Genomic DNA, 19,137 nt, shown 5'->3' on the forward strand with positions numbered 1-19,137 from the left:
TAAATGAAGACAATTCTTAAGAAAAAGTAACATGTACCAATACCAATAGTCATGTAAATGTCTTCAATATTGTATCACCCCATTTGTCTAGCTTCTTCATGGAATGAGATGTTCCATCTGTAAGATTTTTCATATCCCAAATAATTGAAAATTATGACCTTTAAAATTATTCCTTATTTTTTCATTTTAAAAAACATAAAAAAAAAAAAAAAAAAGATCCACCATCTTTTACATTGTTTTGTTAGAATACACAGACAGGACAGTGGGAAGACCAATGGCCTCAGACCTAAGGGGCCTGGCCTCTTATTCTTATTGACTGACCAGTTATGGAGAACTCTATAAGGGCAGATATGATGATCATGATGACAATTTCCCCTTTATAAGCTTCTATCACCCCATGAATTCTCAAGAATCTTTCTAGCTCTTTAAATCTATGATTCCTATGACATTATGAAAGTAAAGCTTCTCAAAAGTTCCACAATAAATTACAATAAAGCCAATAGTCCCCAGATCTCCTTATTTTTAAAGCAGAGACTTACCTGACAAGGTCAAGTGCATTTATTATTAATTAAGCAAAAACGTTCATTTCTAACTATTCTGATGGAGGCCACGTGCAAGTTTATCTACTCAAATCCTTTCCACAATTTGACTTAAAGGTTTAAGGAATTAAAGGGCATCTCCTCTGTTCCAGTACAGAATTTTAATGCAAAGCAATATGTGCTGGGCACTGAGGACACAAAGATGAGATGAAAGAAACTGCCTGGTGTTAAAGAGTTTCCTTTCTACTGGAGTAATCATCATTTAAAGAGATAATTAGAAGAAGACTGATTTGGGGGAGAGAAGGGACAATGCATGGAAAATCTCCAGTTGCAAGGGCTCTTGTACATTAGCACCTATGACTTCAGGCTCTTGTTCCAGTTAATTTCTATTACAGTAGCTCCTCAAGACAATTGAAATATGACTCATTTTAGTATGAATGTGTTTTGCCCACAATTGCATTTACCCTCTGCTTAGCTGAGAATTCTGTTCAATATTTTCTGAGTTTCTACTGGCTATTTTTCAGAGATTCGTAGGAAATTACTTTTTCTCTAATTCTTTTCCCATTTAAGACTTTTAATTTCATATACTTTTGCCACAGATGATTTAGACCCATAACTTTTACCATTTGAAACAGCTTCCTTCCTTAACTCCTTTTCAGGTTAAATCACAATTCAAAATTTGATTATCAAAGATGCTATTCATATGTTTCTTTTTCTAAAAACTTGTGTTCCTTTGATTTGCTATTGAATATAATGAACTTTTTGTAATCTGGATGTAAGAGGACCAATTTTACCTTAATATAATTAACCTGGAATTAAATACCAACATGTAAATTTGAACAACATGCTATAGATGAAGTCACAGGATTGATACACGTGGCTTCTATGGCATCTTTCCCTGCATGATGTTCTCATGTTGTAACAATTTATTCTGTGTATGTAATGCTTGATGGTTACAAAGCACTTTAAAACACCATCACTTCCACTCCTTGCAGTAACCTAAAGAAGCCAATGAGGGCAAGTAGTATTATCATTCCCGCCCCTGTTCAGATGAAGTAAAATCAAAGATGAAGTGATTTGTTCTGGGTCATACACCTTGTATTTTGGGGAGAGAAAGGGGTAGATGAGGGGGAAGAGAGAGAGGAAAGAGAGAGGAGAAGGGGGGGGGGGGGGGAGAAGCAGGGAGAGAGAGAGAGAGTGTGTGTCAGTCAAGAGTCTGGTCCTTATGATTTCAAATCCAAGGGTCTTTTTGGCCTATCTCACTGCTTGAGTGGCTTAGACAACATCATAGAGAATGCTTTAAATTAGGTTCCATAGGAATGGTGGCTACCAAGGTGACAGGGCACAATTAAGTGAATTCTGAATTTGTTACCTAGGAATACATATATGAAGCATCAAAGACACTGAAGACAACAGATAAAGATTAAGATGGCACAAATGTCTTTTTGAAAGCTGTGAAATGAATTACAGCACCTCAGCACTCTGACAATTACATTAATGAGATTGAAAGAGAAAAATCTTCCTTACTGAAGGAAGAAAATATATTGACATCACTGAAACTGAAATCAAAGGCAAGCTTAGAATTTCTGAAGGTGTATTTTGTATCAATAGACAAATTCACAATGAATTAGCATCATTTTCAATGAATACAGAATTGTTCATATTAAAAAAAAAAAAAGAATAGGTTAATATGCCCAAAGAGCTATAAAACTGTGCATACTCTTTGATCCAGCAGTGCCATTATTGGGCCTGTAATCCCAAGGAAATCATAAAGGAGGGAAAGGGCCCACATGTGCAAAAATGTTTGTAGCAGCTCCTTTTGTAGTAGCAAAAAATTGGGAAATGAGCTGATGCCCATCACTTGGGGAATGGTTGAACAAGTTGTGGTATATGAAAGATAATGGAATATCACTGATGAATAAGCTGATTTTAGAAAGGTCTGGAAAGATTTACATGAACTGATGTTGAGCAAAACAAACAGAACCAGGAATACATTGTACACAATAACAGCAAGAATGTGTGATGATCTCTGGGGAAGGGGGTAGGGAGGTAAGAGGTGAAAAATTGGAACAAGAGGTTTGGCAATTTAACAAATTCGCGCTGTAAAGTTACCCATGCATATAACCTGTAAATAAAAGGCTATTATAAAAAAAAAAAAAAAAAAAAAAAAAAAAAAAGAATGTGTGATGATCAACCATGAAAGACTTGGTTTTTCTCAGTGGTTCAGTGATTCAAAGCAATCCCAATAGATTTGGATAGAAAATGTCTTCTGCATCCAAAAAAAGAACTAAGGAGGAGACTGAACATAAAGCAACATATGCTATGTTCACTTCTTTTTTTTTTAAACCTTTCCCATGTTTTTCCCTTTTGCTCTGATTTTTCTCTCCCAACATGATTCATAAAGCAATGTGTATTAAAAATAAAGAAATTTACTAGAGAAAAAAAAGTCTGAGTTGAGAGAAAGGTTTAATGTCAATGGTAAGATTAAATCTTTATGCATCATCCCATTTAGCTAAAACGAGTTGTATTTACTCCATTTTTTTTAACCAAAAGGAGACATTTTTCAAATTTAGCTTCCAATAACAAAATTAAAAAGTTACATTTTGTTTTCCTAGTTGATTATTATTCATTGGGAAGGTCCCTTTTTAAAAAATAGTATTTTTTTCCCAATTACATGTAAAGACAACTTTGAATATTCATTTAAAATTTTTTTAAATTTTTCTCTCCCTCTCTCAACTAATTTCTCCCTAAGACAGTAAGCAATTGAATATAGATTATACACAATCATATAAAAATATTTTCATGTTAGTCATGCTATGATAGAAGAAACAGACCAAAAGAAAAAAAAGACACAAAAAATAAAAAACAGTATGCCTTCAATCTGCATTCAGAAAAGTCACATTTTATAATAAAAAGTAGCTTGTATTCATCCATATATATAGGAAGCAGTGAAAGAAATAAAAACTCAGTCTCAGGAAATGTCAAAAGGAAGGGATATCAAGCTATCAAAACCATCATATCACTTCCCCTCTCTGCATCACTCCCTCCTTCACTCCTCACCTTTTAAACAAGTCAGAATAGGAAGTTAGGAGAAAAAAAAAAATGCAGATTTAAAAAGGCTGAAATTATTCCCTTCAATTGACGTAATTTTAGGAAATAAACATAAGATGGTGTTAGAAGATTAAAGTTATAATACTATGCCTTACAGAGAATGACACTGATTATTCTAGAAAGTCTACTGAAAGGAACATTCATCCTCATACCAAGCATAAAAATAAGTTCCAGACCCCAAAAAACCAGGACAATTTAATAAGAATCAGCAGATATTAAAAAAAAAAATGTACTTTGTCTCACTTTGGAATCAGGAAATTAAGGGAAAGATTTTTTTTGTTGTTGTTATGAGGAAAATCAGCAATAGATTTTGACTTTATTATTTTAGCTTAGTGGAGCAATAATAAGAAATGGAGACAGGAAGATGAGACAGTAGATGATATTGGTAATAGTATTTTCCTGATTTAATATAATTTTTTAGCTCAATGTTATTTGAAAACCAATTATAAGGTTTTTACATTGGTACTTTCAATTTTATTAGGTAGTACCCATCTCATACATTGCTCCTGCTTGACTCTGGGATGTATGTGATGATTCTAATTCAACCAGCATTTTTTTCCTACAACAATATAATACTTTATTAAAATAGCTATGCAGTTACCTTTCTGATTGCACAAGGTAATATAATATGTCACTAATACAATGGCCTCTAATTTTGTCAATGTGATTAGTCCCCTCACTGAAACAAATTTAAATTCTCAAGAGGTAGCATGGGATATGATCTTTTTGAGTTGTGACTGAAAAATTCAACACAATAATACAGTATAGAGAAAAATTAAAAGAAATATAAAGACACAAATCCAAGTACTTTCTTCCCCTAAACTTTAATTAATCTATCACAAATTTAATTGGTTATTCTTAACAAAGGTAAGTATCATTTAACCTAAATCTTGTCTCTAGTTCTGAAGCCTTCTAGAATATATGAAAATGGTAATCTGTATTCTTTTTCTTAGGTGTTTATTTTCAGTAGAAATTTTTATCATCAGCTTACTCTTATATAGTACCTGTCATTTAAATTCTGGTTACCTTGTATCCCTTATCTAAGAGTAACCCTTTAATTCCCTCAGTGAAAGATTGTATTTGGCTTTCTAAAGTCAAAGACTATAGCCCCCACTGTCCCCTTTATGATGAAAAACAATTGGTTCTGTTGGTGTTGGACTGTTATCTCTGCTACTGTGAGGTTAAGGCTGGTTTATTACCTGAGCTTGGTAATTCTGAGCAACAATGGGCTAAGATGTACTAATGGATGTCCTAAATCTGTCACCAATAAGTTAAACCTCAGGGTAGTAAGGAATGGAATACTTGGTTGCCTGGGGAAGGGGCAAATTAGGCCAGTACAGAAACAAAACAAGTTTCCTTACTTATCAATGATGGAATCAGACCTATGAGTAGCTGCTTGCACTTCCAGCCTAGGGGTGATAGATCTATCTGAGACTAGACAGAGACACAGACACAAGAGACATAAAGACAAACAGACACACAGAAACAAACACATACACAGAGACAGAGAGAGACACACAGAGAGAAAGAGACAGAATGAGAACTAAAGAGAGAAAAAGAAAAATGATCAAGGACTCATATTACATATTTTTCTGTAAGTCACTCTTCCCTGTGTCCATCTCTTTTCATTCATGAGTTTCCCAACAACCACAGGATGAAATAACTTTCACATACACCATCCCCTTCCTTGTAAATAGTTTTAAATCACAGTTTGTTTTAAAGCAGTATATCAGAAGTTGTTTTTAAACCTGATATATTTCTTAAAAGGAGTCAGTCATTTTATAAAATTTTTTTAACACAGTACAATGATATAGAATAGAATTTAATAAGAAAAATATAGTAATTTCTCCAAAATCTTACTCAATGCAGTCATTCAAAGGTATAACCTCCAAGACTTTCAAACATGCTCTTCAAGAGAAGGAGGAGAATTTCAATTCACTTCATCAGACATGTGGGGGCCTTATTTCTGAATTACTGTGTCATCATAAACTTATCTGTGACTTGACCTTGGGGCAGGTAGCAAGAACAATCATAGTAAAAGAACATCGTGCTGAACTCAGAAGTTATGACCAATGCTCAAGTCCAGGCTCTACTGCTGTTAGTAGCAGTATGGACAAATCATCTTTGCTTCAATAAGATTTCTTCATTAATAGCTCTTTGACAAAATGATCTCTAAAGTTCTTTCTAGGTCCAAGATTCTGTGATTCTAAGACTTGGTGATACTTTTTAATATTTTTTTTCACTCCTGTGTTTGACCTTCAAAGTTTCTCTGTAGCTCTGGTTTTTCCATCAATAATGCCTCTTTCTCCCCAAAAGGTCAATCCATTCTGTGCCTCAGCTGTTGGAATATATAGTCACTTATGCTGAGTAAGTTATTCTTAGCCATAAGCCTAGATCCTTTGTACTCGGGAACACTCCATTCCAAGTTCTCCATTCTTTTTAAGAGTAGTGGCTGTTAAACTGTGTATGATCTTGGCTGTAGCTTCTCGGGACTTGAATTTATTTCTGGCTCCTTCAAGTATTTTTAATTTGATCTCAAAGGTATGGATTTTTTTTTTTTTCCAGGAGATGACCAGTGGATTTTGTTTCCATCTTATCATCTGATTCTAAGAGTTCTGGCCAGTTTAAAGATTTCTTGAAATAGGAATTCTATTGGTCATGCTATTCAGATCGGCCAGTGATTCTTAATGTCCTGGTTATTTGTCTGCAGGCTGGCCTAGATGCTGGAGTTGAGACCTTGCTTTGAGTCTTAAATCTGAAGCAGACCATTGCCGCTGGTGGTGGTTTTAGAACTTGCTCCCCTCTCCATACACTAACTCAGGGCATCCTTACTCAGAAAGTTTACTGCTGTGCACAAGTCCCCTTCTCACTTTGTCCTTCATCTGTTACCCAGAATTGAATTGTAGGAAACAAAGCTGCCAGTTGGCACCTATCTCTGTTGCAATGCCTTGATGTTGGTCTGGGGGTGCTCCTTATGGGTCTGAGACCTCCTCTGGTCCTAGAATACAGCTTCTTCCTGTGTCCTAGAGTTCCAGACTGCTCCAACCTGACACTGTTTTCAGTGTCCAAAGACTATCTCCTTATGTCCAACTGGACTGGACAAAGGATTCACTATGATTTCTCTGGATTTCCCCATTAGCATTTGGTCTGGTACACTTTATGTATTGTTAGGAAGAATATGTAGAGAAGAGTGCAGTGTAATGCTTCCTATTTCTCTGCCATTTTGGCTCTGCTCTTCATTTGGCACTGTTACAAATATAAAACTAATTTTAAAATTCACTTTATTCCACTGTATCAGTGGAAATTCTTCATTCCTCTTTGGCTCTAATCATCCTAGAGATCTCTGCACCCTGTGACCTCTTCTGGGATTGATCAATTGCTCTTAGAGCTTCCATTTTCAAAAGTATCCAGAAGTCAGCTATGTTCACTCATTTATTTTTTTCCTCTGGACTTTGGTCTTGACTCTCCAGACTTTTTTTCTCTAGCATGTCCTCAAATAACTTCTTTCCTTGATCCTGCCTTTAGCTTTTCTGTTTCATTTTATGTGCTGTCTTCCCAATTAGAAGATAAGCTTTTTGAGAGGAAGGAATGTCTTTTTGCTATTTGTATTCCCAGTGCTTAGCATAAAACTTGGTACATACCAAGTCCTTAATAAATATTTATTCACTTAAAAACACAGAAGAGTGACAACACACTATGTGCAAAATAAAAAAAGTAAATACCAAGAATGGTAACTGCTTAAAAAAAAAGTCATGTGCATTGAAGTGTTCAATAAATAGTTTTAACATATCAGAAGAATATTTCTACTTTGATAGGTAGAATTAAAAAAGAACCAAGGTTCGCAAGAACTGAATCTCCACTATATCTCACATCTCAGAAGTTTTAATTACTGCCTTTTTTCTATTTTTACATTAAGAATCTTATAATTTAATAATCATTAATTAAGCATTATTATTTTCAGGATATGTTTCTCTATATATCAGTATCGCTCATGCTTTCTCTCAGTTAACATTTTTTTGTCTGAATTTCACAAGTATGTTTATTCTCCAATCAAGTCTTTTTATATCCCATTGTGCTATAAAAGTGGCGCTGGGCTTTCAAAAACTGTGACAGCATGCTTTGACAGCCTTGGTAATGCTTCGAGGATTGCTCAGGATGGGCTAAAGCATGCTTATTCTCCAAAAGACAGTCAAGGTTAATTCAGAGAGGCTCATCACCAGGCTGACCACAGTGATGACTTTTTCAGGCACAGAAATTCTTAAAGACCTTCCACTAAATCCTAGAGAAACCCAGCCCCATTCTGGTGGAAAGAGTACAGATTGTAATGAGATAAGAGATCCTTCAAGTTCCTGAAGCTCAGATTTCATTCACAAGATCCGAATACACAGATATGACAGTTATGCTAATATGAGTTAAAAGCTAGTTATACTTCTTGAAAAGGCATTTGCCCTGAGTCCTAGCTATAGAAGTGTCACAGACAAAAAGGAAAATTATTCAAGTATGTCCTGGGTCCCTGAAATCTTTAAATCTCTGCATAAGTGATTTCTGAAAAATTAAAAAATTCACACCAGAAATTTGCTCTCAATACATACATGAAGAAGAAAATATACATCTTATATCTATAGAATTTATTTTAATTTATCTGATTCTGTTTTTATGTTGCTGAATTTAGTTTTGGTGCCATAAAACAATGGATTGGTTTTGTACTTTTTCTCTTGGGAAAGAAGAAAAACAAGGAAGGCAGATGATACTCTAGGAATGAAAATGGGAAAACAAAAACCAAAACCAAAAAACTACAAGTAGACAGAAGACCATATGGATTAAAAGAGGAAACAAGAGGGGGAAAAAAAGTGAAAATCAGGGGAGGAGGAACAGTTAAATGGGTCTGAGAGTAAGTTGTAGAGATTCACACTATTCACACTTTTAGAGCATAAGTTGAATGGACAAATATAATGCTTAAATTAATGTTCAGACCACTGATGACAGTATTTAATGATAAATATAGTAATTAGAATAGTTTGCCTCAGAGCAAGAAATGTTATTCTTTCTTAAATAATGGGTCCCCAAATGGTATGACTTATATGCTACAAATATTTAATGAGTCTCTAGAGATATACATCTGTTTGTTTTTAGATACATGCTGCCATTCCTGCCTCATGAACAAAAAATGCTTATTACAGATATTTTTGAAGAAAAGTTTTGGTATTTTTTAACCTTTCATTTTTGAATATAATTCTCTCTCCTTCCCTAGGCAACAAACTATGCTTTATAAAAGACTTTTAAAAAGAAGGGGAAAAAACTACTTGTTCAGCAGAACTAACCAACATATATAAATATGTCATTTAAAATGTACTATTATTTAAATTTATACTACACCTGACTAAATTTCCCATCAAATTTTTAGAGATGCTAGAAAGAGACTTCATTCTGGGGGGTAAAAATTACAAATATTGCCCCACCTTACATCTTCCTTTCCCCTCACAAGTTGTTACTCTTCTGCTTCAGGCTCACCTCCTTTCACCTAGACATCAGTGGTCCTCAAAGTGTAGTCCAAAGAATTGTTGGGGTCTCTGAAACCCTTTCAGAGGGTCTACAAATTCAAAATTATTTTTTATTTCTAATATAGTAAGTAGCTATAAATATAACCCATGTGAACAAAAACTCTTTGAACAGATCCTCAATAGTTTTTTTAACAACATAAAGATACTGAGAACAAAAGTTTGAGAACCACTGACCTAGACAATAGTACTAGACTCCTGGCTGAAAATATGCTTTCAGGCCCTCCTACCTCAAGCCATATAATTGCCAAATTAATTATCCCAATGAACAACTCTGATATATAATTCCCTGGTTCAAAAACTTGAGAGAATACACTATTACCTAAGATAAAATACAAATTCTCTGCTCTAGCATTTAAGATACTCCATAATCTGGTTTCAACTTATAACTTTTTTTCCCTAGCTATTTCTCTCTATTCCTTTTCCTGTATTCTATGGTAAATACAAGCAGGTTTGTTGAATGATCCCTGATTTTATCCTCTCCTATATATATATGAATAAGCCCTAGAATGAACTCTCTGTCTGGAGTGCATTTCCTTTTCAACTTTACTTGCTGAAATAGCCTTTTTTTGCTTTGAAGTCTCAGCTTAGGTATCACCTTTTCCTTGAAACTTTACCGGATTCCCTCCTTCCTCTTCCAAATGAAAGTAACCTCTCTTTTGCCCTAGTAACACTCTACTTTAAAAAGTGTCTTATCCATGCCATCAATTATAATCTTCTTCAGGGAAGGAAACATTATTTTTCATCATTGTATCGTCAGTGTCTAGCACCATGACTTGTATCCAATAGGCACAAAACCTAATTTATAACAATTTGAGAATAAGAGAGTCGAATAGGCAAAAATTCCCCATTTTGTGTGTGTGTGTGTGGGGGGGGGGGGGGCGGTGGCGGTGGTGGCCAAAGGCAGTAAATAGGACAGATGGTATAGGCCTGACAGGTTGAAATACTACTAATTTTTGAAAAGATTCTTAATATTAATATTGATAATAACAACAGCTAACCTTTATGTTTTCTTTTGAGCCAAACTAATCTCTATTGTGAAAATAAGTGAATAGGGAAAGGAAGAGATAGGGCTGTTTCCTCATGACATTATTAATGATCTCTCCTAGAAATGAATGGTTGAAGGAATACTGAAGAATTTTTTCTTTTTGGAGGGGAGGGAGAAGGACTTAAAATGAGCCCACCTAGTCATTATTTAAAAGGGAACAATTAGTCAACTTTTCACATGTTTTAGATTCCCTGATGATATGATGCTTATTTTTCTACTTTGTAGATATGAAAAAAAAATTTAAGGAAAGAAAAGAAATAAGAAGTTCAAGACTAAAGATCAAAGTTAAAATTATGCCAAATGATAAATAATTGGTTTCATTAGCATCTTGTCTGGGTAAGGAAACTTAATTAAGAATTATAAAAGACTCTTTAAAATGGTTTTTACTATACATGGAACACTGGAATCTAGCCATGTACTAACTGGCTTATTAGCTTCTGAATAACACATTCAACTCCTTGTGCCTAACAATTAAGTCTTATATATCTCCACAGAAGGGAAAGAGACCTTATGTGAAGCTGGCTACAGCTTTGGATTCTAAAATTAATCTTTCACAACCAATAAGGATTTTTGAAATAATGACACCAAAAAGTAGATGGCAATCCAAGAATACAGTAAATAACAAAAATGACTCTGTTTATCATACACCTTTTGGCCTGAAACATTACTAGAGGCAGAAATAACAGAGGAGGCATGGAGATACATTTTAGGATGTCAGAAAATGCATGCTGTATGAGACTATCATTCAAAAGTAAATAAAATGTAGGTGTGAACAATACAAACTTTTCATAATGGGACCAGTATCTTACTTTTTCTGTAGGATTTACTTCAATAATATTTAGAGTGAATGATTCTGTAAAATATTATGGATGAATGAAAGATAATGCAGTCCACTCTAGATTTCTAAATTTTCTCCCACCTTCTGATTCCAAATAAGGCAAGATTTCTAATAATGCACTAAATCCAATTGTATAAATACTATGATATAGCTAGCCTCAGAAATGGGCTTGGGTTGAAATCTCTCCTCTGACCTCTGATACATACTAACTAGGTGACCCTGAACATGTAATTTCACATTTCACAGGTCTAGATAATTCTCTAAGGCTCTAATTCGCAGAAAAGTGACAACCTCATTGCAATAGGGTTTCCTGTACCACTGAAATCACTTGTGAGGTTTCTATAAATGTGGGGATTTATTTTTTTTTTTCAGTAAGTGGCTGATCATCAGCATCCTTTGGACTCTGTCAAGAGGAAAATCACTTCATGTTAGAAGGCAAAACTGATACAGTTAGCAACCCCTTCGTTCTCAAATGAAGACTATTGGAAGTTCCTTTCCTTTGTACAAATCTGTTGTCCAAATAATCTTATGGAACACTTTTCTATGAAAAACTGTTTGCTTAGTGTAATACTGTCTGAAGGTCTCACTGCTCATTTTTTAGTAATTTATTTTTTTAAACATTCCATGAGAACTTTTTTACCCAAGTGCACATCTTTTGAAGTAGACTTTTTAATCTTACTACAAAGATAAGAAGCAGTAACTTATAGGAAAACAAAAGATCTCCTAATCAGTTAATTCTATTTTAAATTTTCTTGCTTATTTAAGAAATACTTCTTCAAAACATTGATAGGGAAAGGACTGAAGTTATCAAGGTGTTTGGCATTACTGCAGTGAGCAATTCTCTTTTTGTATTTAAGCATAAGAGATATTTAGGATTATTCTGGTATTCACTTATTTAAAGGCAACATTTTGTGGTGAAAAGTATACTAAACTTGGAAACACAGGAGTGTCTGGTTTAAAGCTTGACTTTGTCAGTAGATGCAATGTGACTTCAGGCAAGTCACAGATATATGTTATCACAGGAGATTCACCAGAGTTGGAAGGGGTATCTGAGGCCATCTAATTCAACCTGTATCCAAACAAAATTCCCCTCTACAGAATTTCTTTCAAGTAGCCATCTGACCTCTGCTTGGAGACCTCTAGGAAGGGAGAATTAATCCCAGAATATGAGTTGGGAGGCACCTCAAGGGCTATCTACTAATCTACTTGACAATCTGCCCAGTTTCTAATTGAAGACCTCTTCTGAAGTGGGATCCACTGTCTTAAGGCAGTTCATTTCTCTTTCTGACAACTCTTCCAATAAGTTTTTCTGTTGTCCAGCCTATCTCTGATTTTTTGTAGCTGACATTTACTGGCTGAATAGAACGAGGTTGGCCTATCAAATACAGAAGGCAGCTATTATGCCCCACCTCTTCTCCCACTTTTTTCTTTGACTTGATAAACAGATAGGAAACTCACTGTACCTCCTGAGGCTTTTTTCCCCATCTTTTTAGATAGTCTTTATTATTAGGAATCTCTTCCTTTTCAGCTTTTACACATTGCTTTCGTAGTTCTGTCCAAGCAGAAGAAGTCTAATCCTTCCTTTTATGTCATAATCTCTCAATTAAAGATAACTTTTTCAAGATGTTGTCCTCCGTCTCAAGACTTCTCTTTTCCAAACTAAAATACTCACTTTATTCAATTAGAATCTGGATAGGACACAATTTCAAGGTCCTTCATAGACTCAATCAACTCTCATAAGTTTTGTTTTCCTCATCTTATAAATGAGGGTAATATCCATAGCACCCTCATTGCCTACACATAAGGCTGTTGTGATGATTAAATGAGACAGTGTACATAAAACACTTGATACATTTTAAAGCACTGCATAAACATAAGCTATTACTGTCAGTATTGAGTTGTCACAATTGTGAGATTTCTAGACAAGTGAAATATTACCATCATAGCTCTGGTGATAAGTTCTGAAAAAGGTTAGGAATGTGGTTTGAAAACAATACATTAATGAAACCTCAGAAAACAGTTAAGTGGAAATTTAAGTTTTTATTTAAACTGTAAAAATTTTAGTTATCTTATTAAATGTACCCATAAGAAGCTTTCAGATCAAATTTTCTATTATATGCTGAGGAAATTCATTGTTCAGGAAACTGAAAAGCTAAAATGACAGGAAATAAAAAAAGCATATCCAATACAATTCTTTCCATTGTTAAGGAATACCCTTGAATGTAAAGCATTAGTCACCAAAAATGCTAGAATCTTATAGTTTGGGGAAAATGGTCTAGGAGCTTTGTGCCTTTTAAAGAATGTTATTGCAGTTCTAAATACATTGTTCAAAGAGCATCCAAGATGAGGTATTTATTCTTTTAGAGGAGAAGGATTGAAAAAGAGGGTGACTGAGAGAGGAAAAGTCTATGATGGATTAAATATTGACAATGAAGGATTTTATTATAAGTTAAACAAGTTAAACCAATTAAACAGGGTTGTTTTTTGGTTTGTTAGTTTTGGGTACTCACCTAAAGATAGAAGGGAAAAACATCACTTGCTTATGAGGAATTGCTGACATTGAATACATTAGGATTTAATGCTACTGATTTAATCTATAAATCATGATTGCTCTGTAAGTGTTAGATGAATTTGTTTACATTTTTATGCTAACAAGCTTATGAGTATTAAATGTGAGAACAGATATGAAAAGGATTATTTGGCAACATCCAAAGAGGCCAGGTTCTCTAATAATTATTACATGTAAAATGTTTAGCATGTCTGGCACATAACATAATAAATGTTAACCATTATTACTTGTCCATATGGTAATAATACCAAATAGCTAGTATCTATGTACAGATTTAAAATCTGGAAAGTGGTTTATAACTTTGCAAGGTAGGTAATCTAATTATCCCCATTTTCTAGATGAAGAAATTGATGCTAATAAGTGATGAAGTGATTTGCTGCAATTCCACATCTAGGACATGTCTAAGGCTAAATTTGAACTTTGGCCTTTCTGCCTTCATCCCCAAGTGCTCTCTCCCCTGTGCCATTCAAATGTTTGATAATGTTTTCGAATAATTCACAAAAAGATCTGTGGGAACATATACATACCACAGGCTGTTTGGTGATGTCCACTAAATCCTTAATATTGTAATACTGATGTTTTTCAAAAGCTGAAAACAACATGTCCAAAACCTGTTGCTTATCAGCTCTAGCTCGCTTTCCATCTTCTTTCTTTTTCTTCTCATATTCAATCTATTTAGAAAATGAAACAAGTGACAATATACATTTAAAACACTCTCTAAAAATTTAAAAAGTCATTTCAATTTTATCACTTATTAATAATTCTAATGTCAGTAAAGAATTGGCACATAATAAAGACCATTAAAAGGGAGAATTGGCAGTAACAACCTAGAAAAAATGAAAAGAAACACTGGTCTTAACCAACACTTTGAACTATATAATTCCTCTAGTACATATGATCATTTACTCAGAAATACCATTTTTTTTTTTTGTCAGAAGGAATAGCAGAATGATTAAATTAGTTTCTTTTGAAAATGAAAATTTTAAATACATCCTGTAATTAGGGATTTCAAATGAGTGATTTAAAAAAAAAAAATCAACGTAAACCACTCCCTAAAGGATTTTGAATACTTAAAACACTAATTTAAAAAACATTTTAAAATTCCATTGACAATAAACTAGGAAAAAATAATATAACCATACCTCATGTAATGCTGCTCTGATCAATGCTAAGTCTCAATAACATGATTAACACAGAACCAAATTCTAAGATAAGTTGATAAATCCTTGTTAATTAAAAGGTCATGATATGCATGGTTGTGATGAGCCCCACAGATGTTAATTTCCTCAAGCCTCAGTCCACTCACAGATACCATTATTTCTTATTGGACATGTATTGTTCTGATAGAAAATAATTAGCTCTAAGACAGGTCTTATCTTTTTATACCACCGATGACTCTAAGTAGACCACGTCAGTAATTTTTTGTCATTTAAAATTTTCATCTAATAGCCATCTATTTAATTTTATTCAATTAACAAAAATTTATTTTCTTTCCTTTCTACTCTCCCACCTCCCTAAAGAAAAATACAATTCTTGCCACAACCAGTATTAATACTGTTTTCTTGAAATGAAAGGCAAATAACTTGACCAATAACTAGAGAAATTAATTCAGACTTCTTAATATGATGATTTTCTGACTTGCTCAAGAAAGCTTTAAATTGAAAATTGAGAAAAGAAAATGTTTACTTAAAAGTGTTATAATTTTCAGAGGAAGAAATATTACTGTTAGAAAGTGGCTTCATTTATGTATCAAAACACAAATTATAAGTAATAATGGAAACGACATTTAGCAGCAGAGAATGCAACTACTAAAATGGAAGTATATGATTTGTTCACAAGAAATGTTTTTTAAAGAAGAGTTTTAGTAGAATATTGTACACTTGCATAACAATCTAAAAAAAGACACATTTGCATAAGGATCTATAAAAGCCCTGAAGGAAATATTTAGGACAGAAAAAAAAAAAAAAAAAGAAATAATATTGTTTGATAAAGCACACTGTCAAATAGCAAACATGGAGAGAGGATGAAGTAGGCCCGAGTTTGATTGCTAGATCTGACACTTTGTTGCTGACTGTAGGACCCTGGGCAACCCAATTTCTTCATTTATAAAATTAAGCTAATACATGTGTTATTATCCATCTCTTGTAATCTGTAAGATTTTAAAAGAAGTGGCCTACATATGTGAACCTGTAATAAAATTCTCAAGAAACTAACATGATTACAGTAAGAAAGAAAAGGAGCATGTGTCTAAAGAGATCCATGTAGATTGAAGCAAAGGGCAGATAAATCACCAGAACAGAGATTTGTAGTAGAAGCAAAAACAGAGAAAAAGAGTAACAGGAGAGAGTAAAGGTTGACAAAGAACTCCAAAGACCAACAAAGGACATTTGTATGTGAGAGGGAGCTCTTAGCAGGTACTTGGGGTATATGAGAGAAAAAAAGAAAATGATAGAGATAATGAATAGCTCTTTAATTCTTGCTTTACTTTTGTTTTCTCTGTCAAGGAGACTTGAATATACAGATCAGGGATATGAAACCTGAGTTCAAAGCACCAGCCAGATGAACCATATCCTACAACATTTTTGTATATGTGGATCCTTTTTCCTCCTGGGATAAAGACACAGTGGTGAGATTGCTGGATCAAAGGATATGCAGTTTGATAGCACTTTGGGTATAGTTCCAAACTGCTCTCCAGAATGGTTAGATCAGTTCACAACTCCACCAACAATGTATCAGTGTCCTAGTTTTCCCACATCCCCTCCAATGTTTATCATTATGTTTTCCTATAATCTTACCCAATCTGAGAGATATCTACAGGCACCTTAGAACTGTCTTACTTTGTATTCAGATGAATTATATCCTAAGAGCAAAAATCTGGCTGCAGTGCCTGCTATGCCCAACTGGTGATCTATAAAAGATTAAAAGAATGGGAGAGGCACTGTAAGCCTGGTGCCTTGATTTTTAAAGATGAAAAAGGGTGGATTCTAAAAACTATTGGCCAGCAAACTTGACTTTAATTTTTGGATTACATAAAAAAACCAAAGATAAAAAGGGATAGTTTAAGAATATATAGAATGGAAAAGCAATAATCACTAAAACAAGTCATAATAAAATAATTCCATTTCTTTTTCTAATGTTATTACTAAGTTTGCAGATTGGAGGAATGGTACAGATGGAAGTATACACATAGGCTGCAGCAAAATATTATAAGTTCCCTCAGACAGCATTGAGACATAGTCTGAAGAACCTTAGCTAGGGACAAAGAAGATTTAGGGCAACATGAACTCTATCAGTAAACTCCTTGGGGATGAAGAATACTTTATTCTTTGTATTTCTATCACCAGCACTAAGCAGCTAGGTGGCACAATAGATAAATTTCAACATTAATAACTGACTTTCTAAATAGAAGTCTTCCTGATTAGAAAATTTCTCTTTGAAAAAAAAATATATATATATATACACACACACACACACACACATATAATACACGTAAAAATGAAAATTGTAAGTTTTAGCTAAAATTTCACAACAGTCCAGATTTTGGAAAAACGTGGCCCATATTCAAATGAATTTAATAGGGATAGGGCAGATTCATCTTCCTGAGTTCAAATCAGAAACTTATTAGCGTATGACCCTGGGCAATTTACTTAATCCTATTTGCCTCAGTTTCCTCATCTGACAAATGAGCTTGTTGATTCAGCATATTTTTTTTTAAAGGTATTATATGGAGGAGCAATCAGACTTGCTGAACTTATTCCCAAAGGCAGATGTAAGAAAAAAAATGGAAATGACAAAAAAGTATTTTTCAACTTAATAAAAGGAAAAATACCCTCACAATTAAGAGTTTTAGGGAGAAGTGAGTTCTTCCTCACTGGAGATTTTAAAGTGAAAATTGAGGTCACTTCTTGGGGGCTATGGGAGAAAGAATTCTTATATTGCTATGTGATAGATTAAGTGTCCACTGAAGTATTTTCCAAAACTCTTTGTGTGTGTGTGTGTGTGTGTGTGTGTGTGTGTATGTGTGTTATTGTCAAATAAATGAAAGTTAGGCACCCGTAGGCATGTACTTTAGAATTGATTTTAAAAAGTTTAGATAAAAGCATGACCTTAAGATCAGAGTCTTTAAAAAGGAAACTTGTTTCAAAGGGATGTACAATTCTTAAAAATGAAACTTTTAAAGGATCTTTGACCTCAAATTTCAAAAGGTCACATATAAAAGATATAATATTGTTGAGGTGAAAATCTCTAAATTTATAAAAGAGAAAATTTTTAAAGAAAGGCTAATGGCAAAAAAAAAAAAAAAAAAAAAAGGCATTGAAAGTTTTCTTTGGAACAAGAAGAGGAAGACGTAAATTTAACTATTTGAGAAAAAGCAAAACTAGTTAATTTCTATTTTGTTTCTTTAAAGAAAACAATTCTTCCCTTAAAGTGGAAAGGGTTTAGAATTGAAGGCCATGGTAGCTAAGGAGATAATAAGAGTAAACTTAACTCCTTTAAATTAATTCAAATCTCAAGGTCCAGATGAATTACATCCTAGAATATTGAATGGAGATGCAAATATAATTACTGACTTTGCTTACCATTTGTAATCTGAGAAAATGTAAAGAACAGGAGGTGTAGCAGATAATTAGAGATGGAAATGTTCTTGGTGAGGTTTTGTTAAACTCAGAATTTTTAAAAATTTAAGTTCTTTTATTCAATTAAAATTTGTCTCCTTGTAATTTCCACTCATTAGTCTTAATTACCCAGTGAAACTATGGGAAATAAAGTCTTATTATGGTTCCATATAATAATGTTTCAAATATTTTTGCTGGGGAAGGGGGAGAAAGGAAATAATAAAAAAGAGATAGGAATGCTATTTGGGGGTAGAAGGGGTAATAGGTGGCAAGAAATAAAGTTGATTTGCTCAGCTCTGATGTTTGCTTGTATTCTCGGTTGAGGATAATCATCTTTGTGAATGTTGGAGGGGATGTGGGAAAACTGGGACACTGATGCATTGTTGGTGGAGTTGTAAATGAATCCAACCATTCTGGAGAGCAATCTGGAATTATGCCCCCAAAGTTATCAAGCTGTGCATACTCTTTGATCCAGCAGTGTTTCTACTGGGCTTTACCCCAAAGAGATACTAAAGAAGGGAAAGGGACCTGTATGTGCCAAAATGTTTGTGGCAGCCCTGTTTGTAGTGGCCAGAAACTGGAAAATGAACGGATGCCCATCAACTGGAGATTGGTTGGGTAAACTGTGGTATATGAATGTTATGGAATATTATTGTTCTATAAGAAATGACCAGCAGGATGAATACAGAGAGACTTATATGAACTGATGCTAAGTGAAATGAGCAGAACCAGGAGATCATTATATTCTTCAACAACGATACTGTATGAGGATGTATTCTGATGGAAGTGGATTTCTTTGACAAAGAGAAGATCTAACTCAGTTTCAATTGATCAATGATGGACAGAAGCAGCTACATC

At 33.9% G+C, this 19,137-nt stretch overlaps 1 protein-coding gene across 2 annotated transcripts in view; it reads right to left on the bottom strand.

Moving 5' to 3' along the window:
• The window catches only part of GTF2F2 (general transcription factor IIF subunit 2), a 167,528-nt gene that overhangs the window by 8,323 nt on the left and 140,068 nt on the right, over positions 1 to 19,137 (bottom strand). For both annotated transcript variants that reach the window (XM_031958395.1, XM_031958394.1), the window contains one exon: positions 14,191 to 14,334. In XM_031958395.1, coding sequence (XP_031814255.1) covers positions 14,191 to 14,334 — 144 coding nt within the window. The remainder of the gene's footprint in view (positions 1 to 14,190; positions 14,335 to 19,137) is intronic.

The sequence above is a fragment of the Sarcophilus harrisii genome, chromosome 3 (genome assembly GCF_902635505.1).
Source record: "Sarcophilus harrisii chromosome 3, mSarHar1.11, whole genome shotgun sequence".
NCBI classification, from domain to species: domain Eukaryota; kingdom Metazoa; phylum Chordata; class Mammalia; order Dasyuromorphia; family Dasyuridae; genus Sarcophilus; species Sarcophilus harrisii.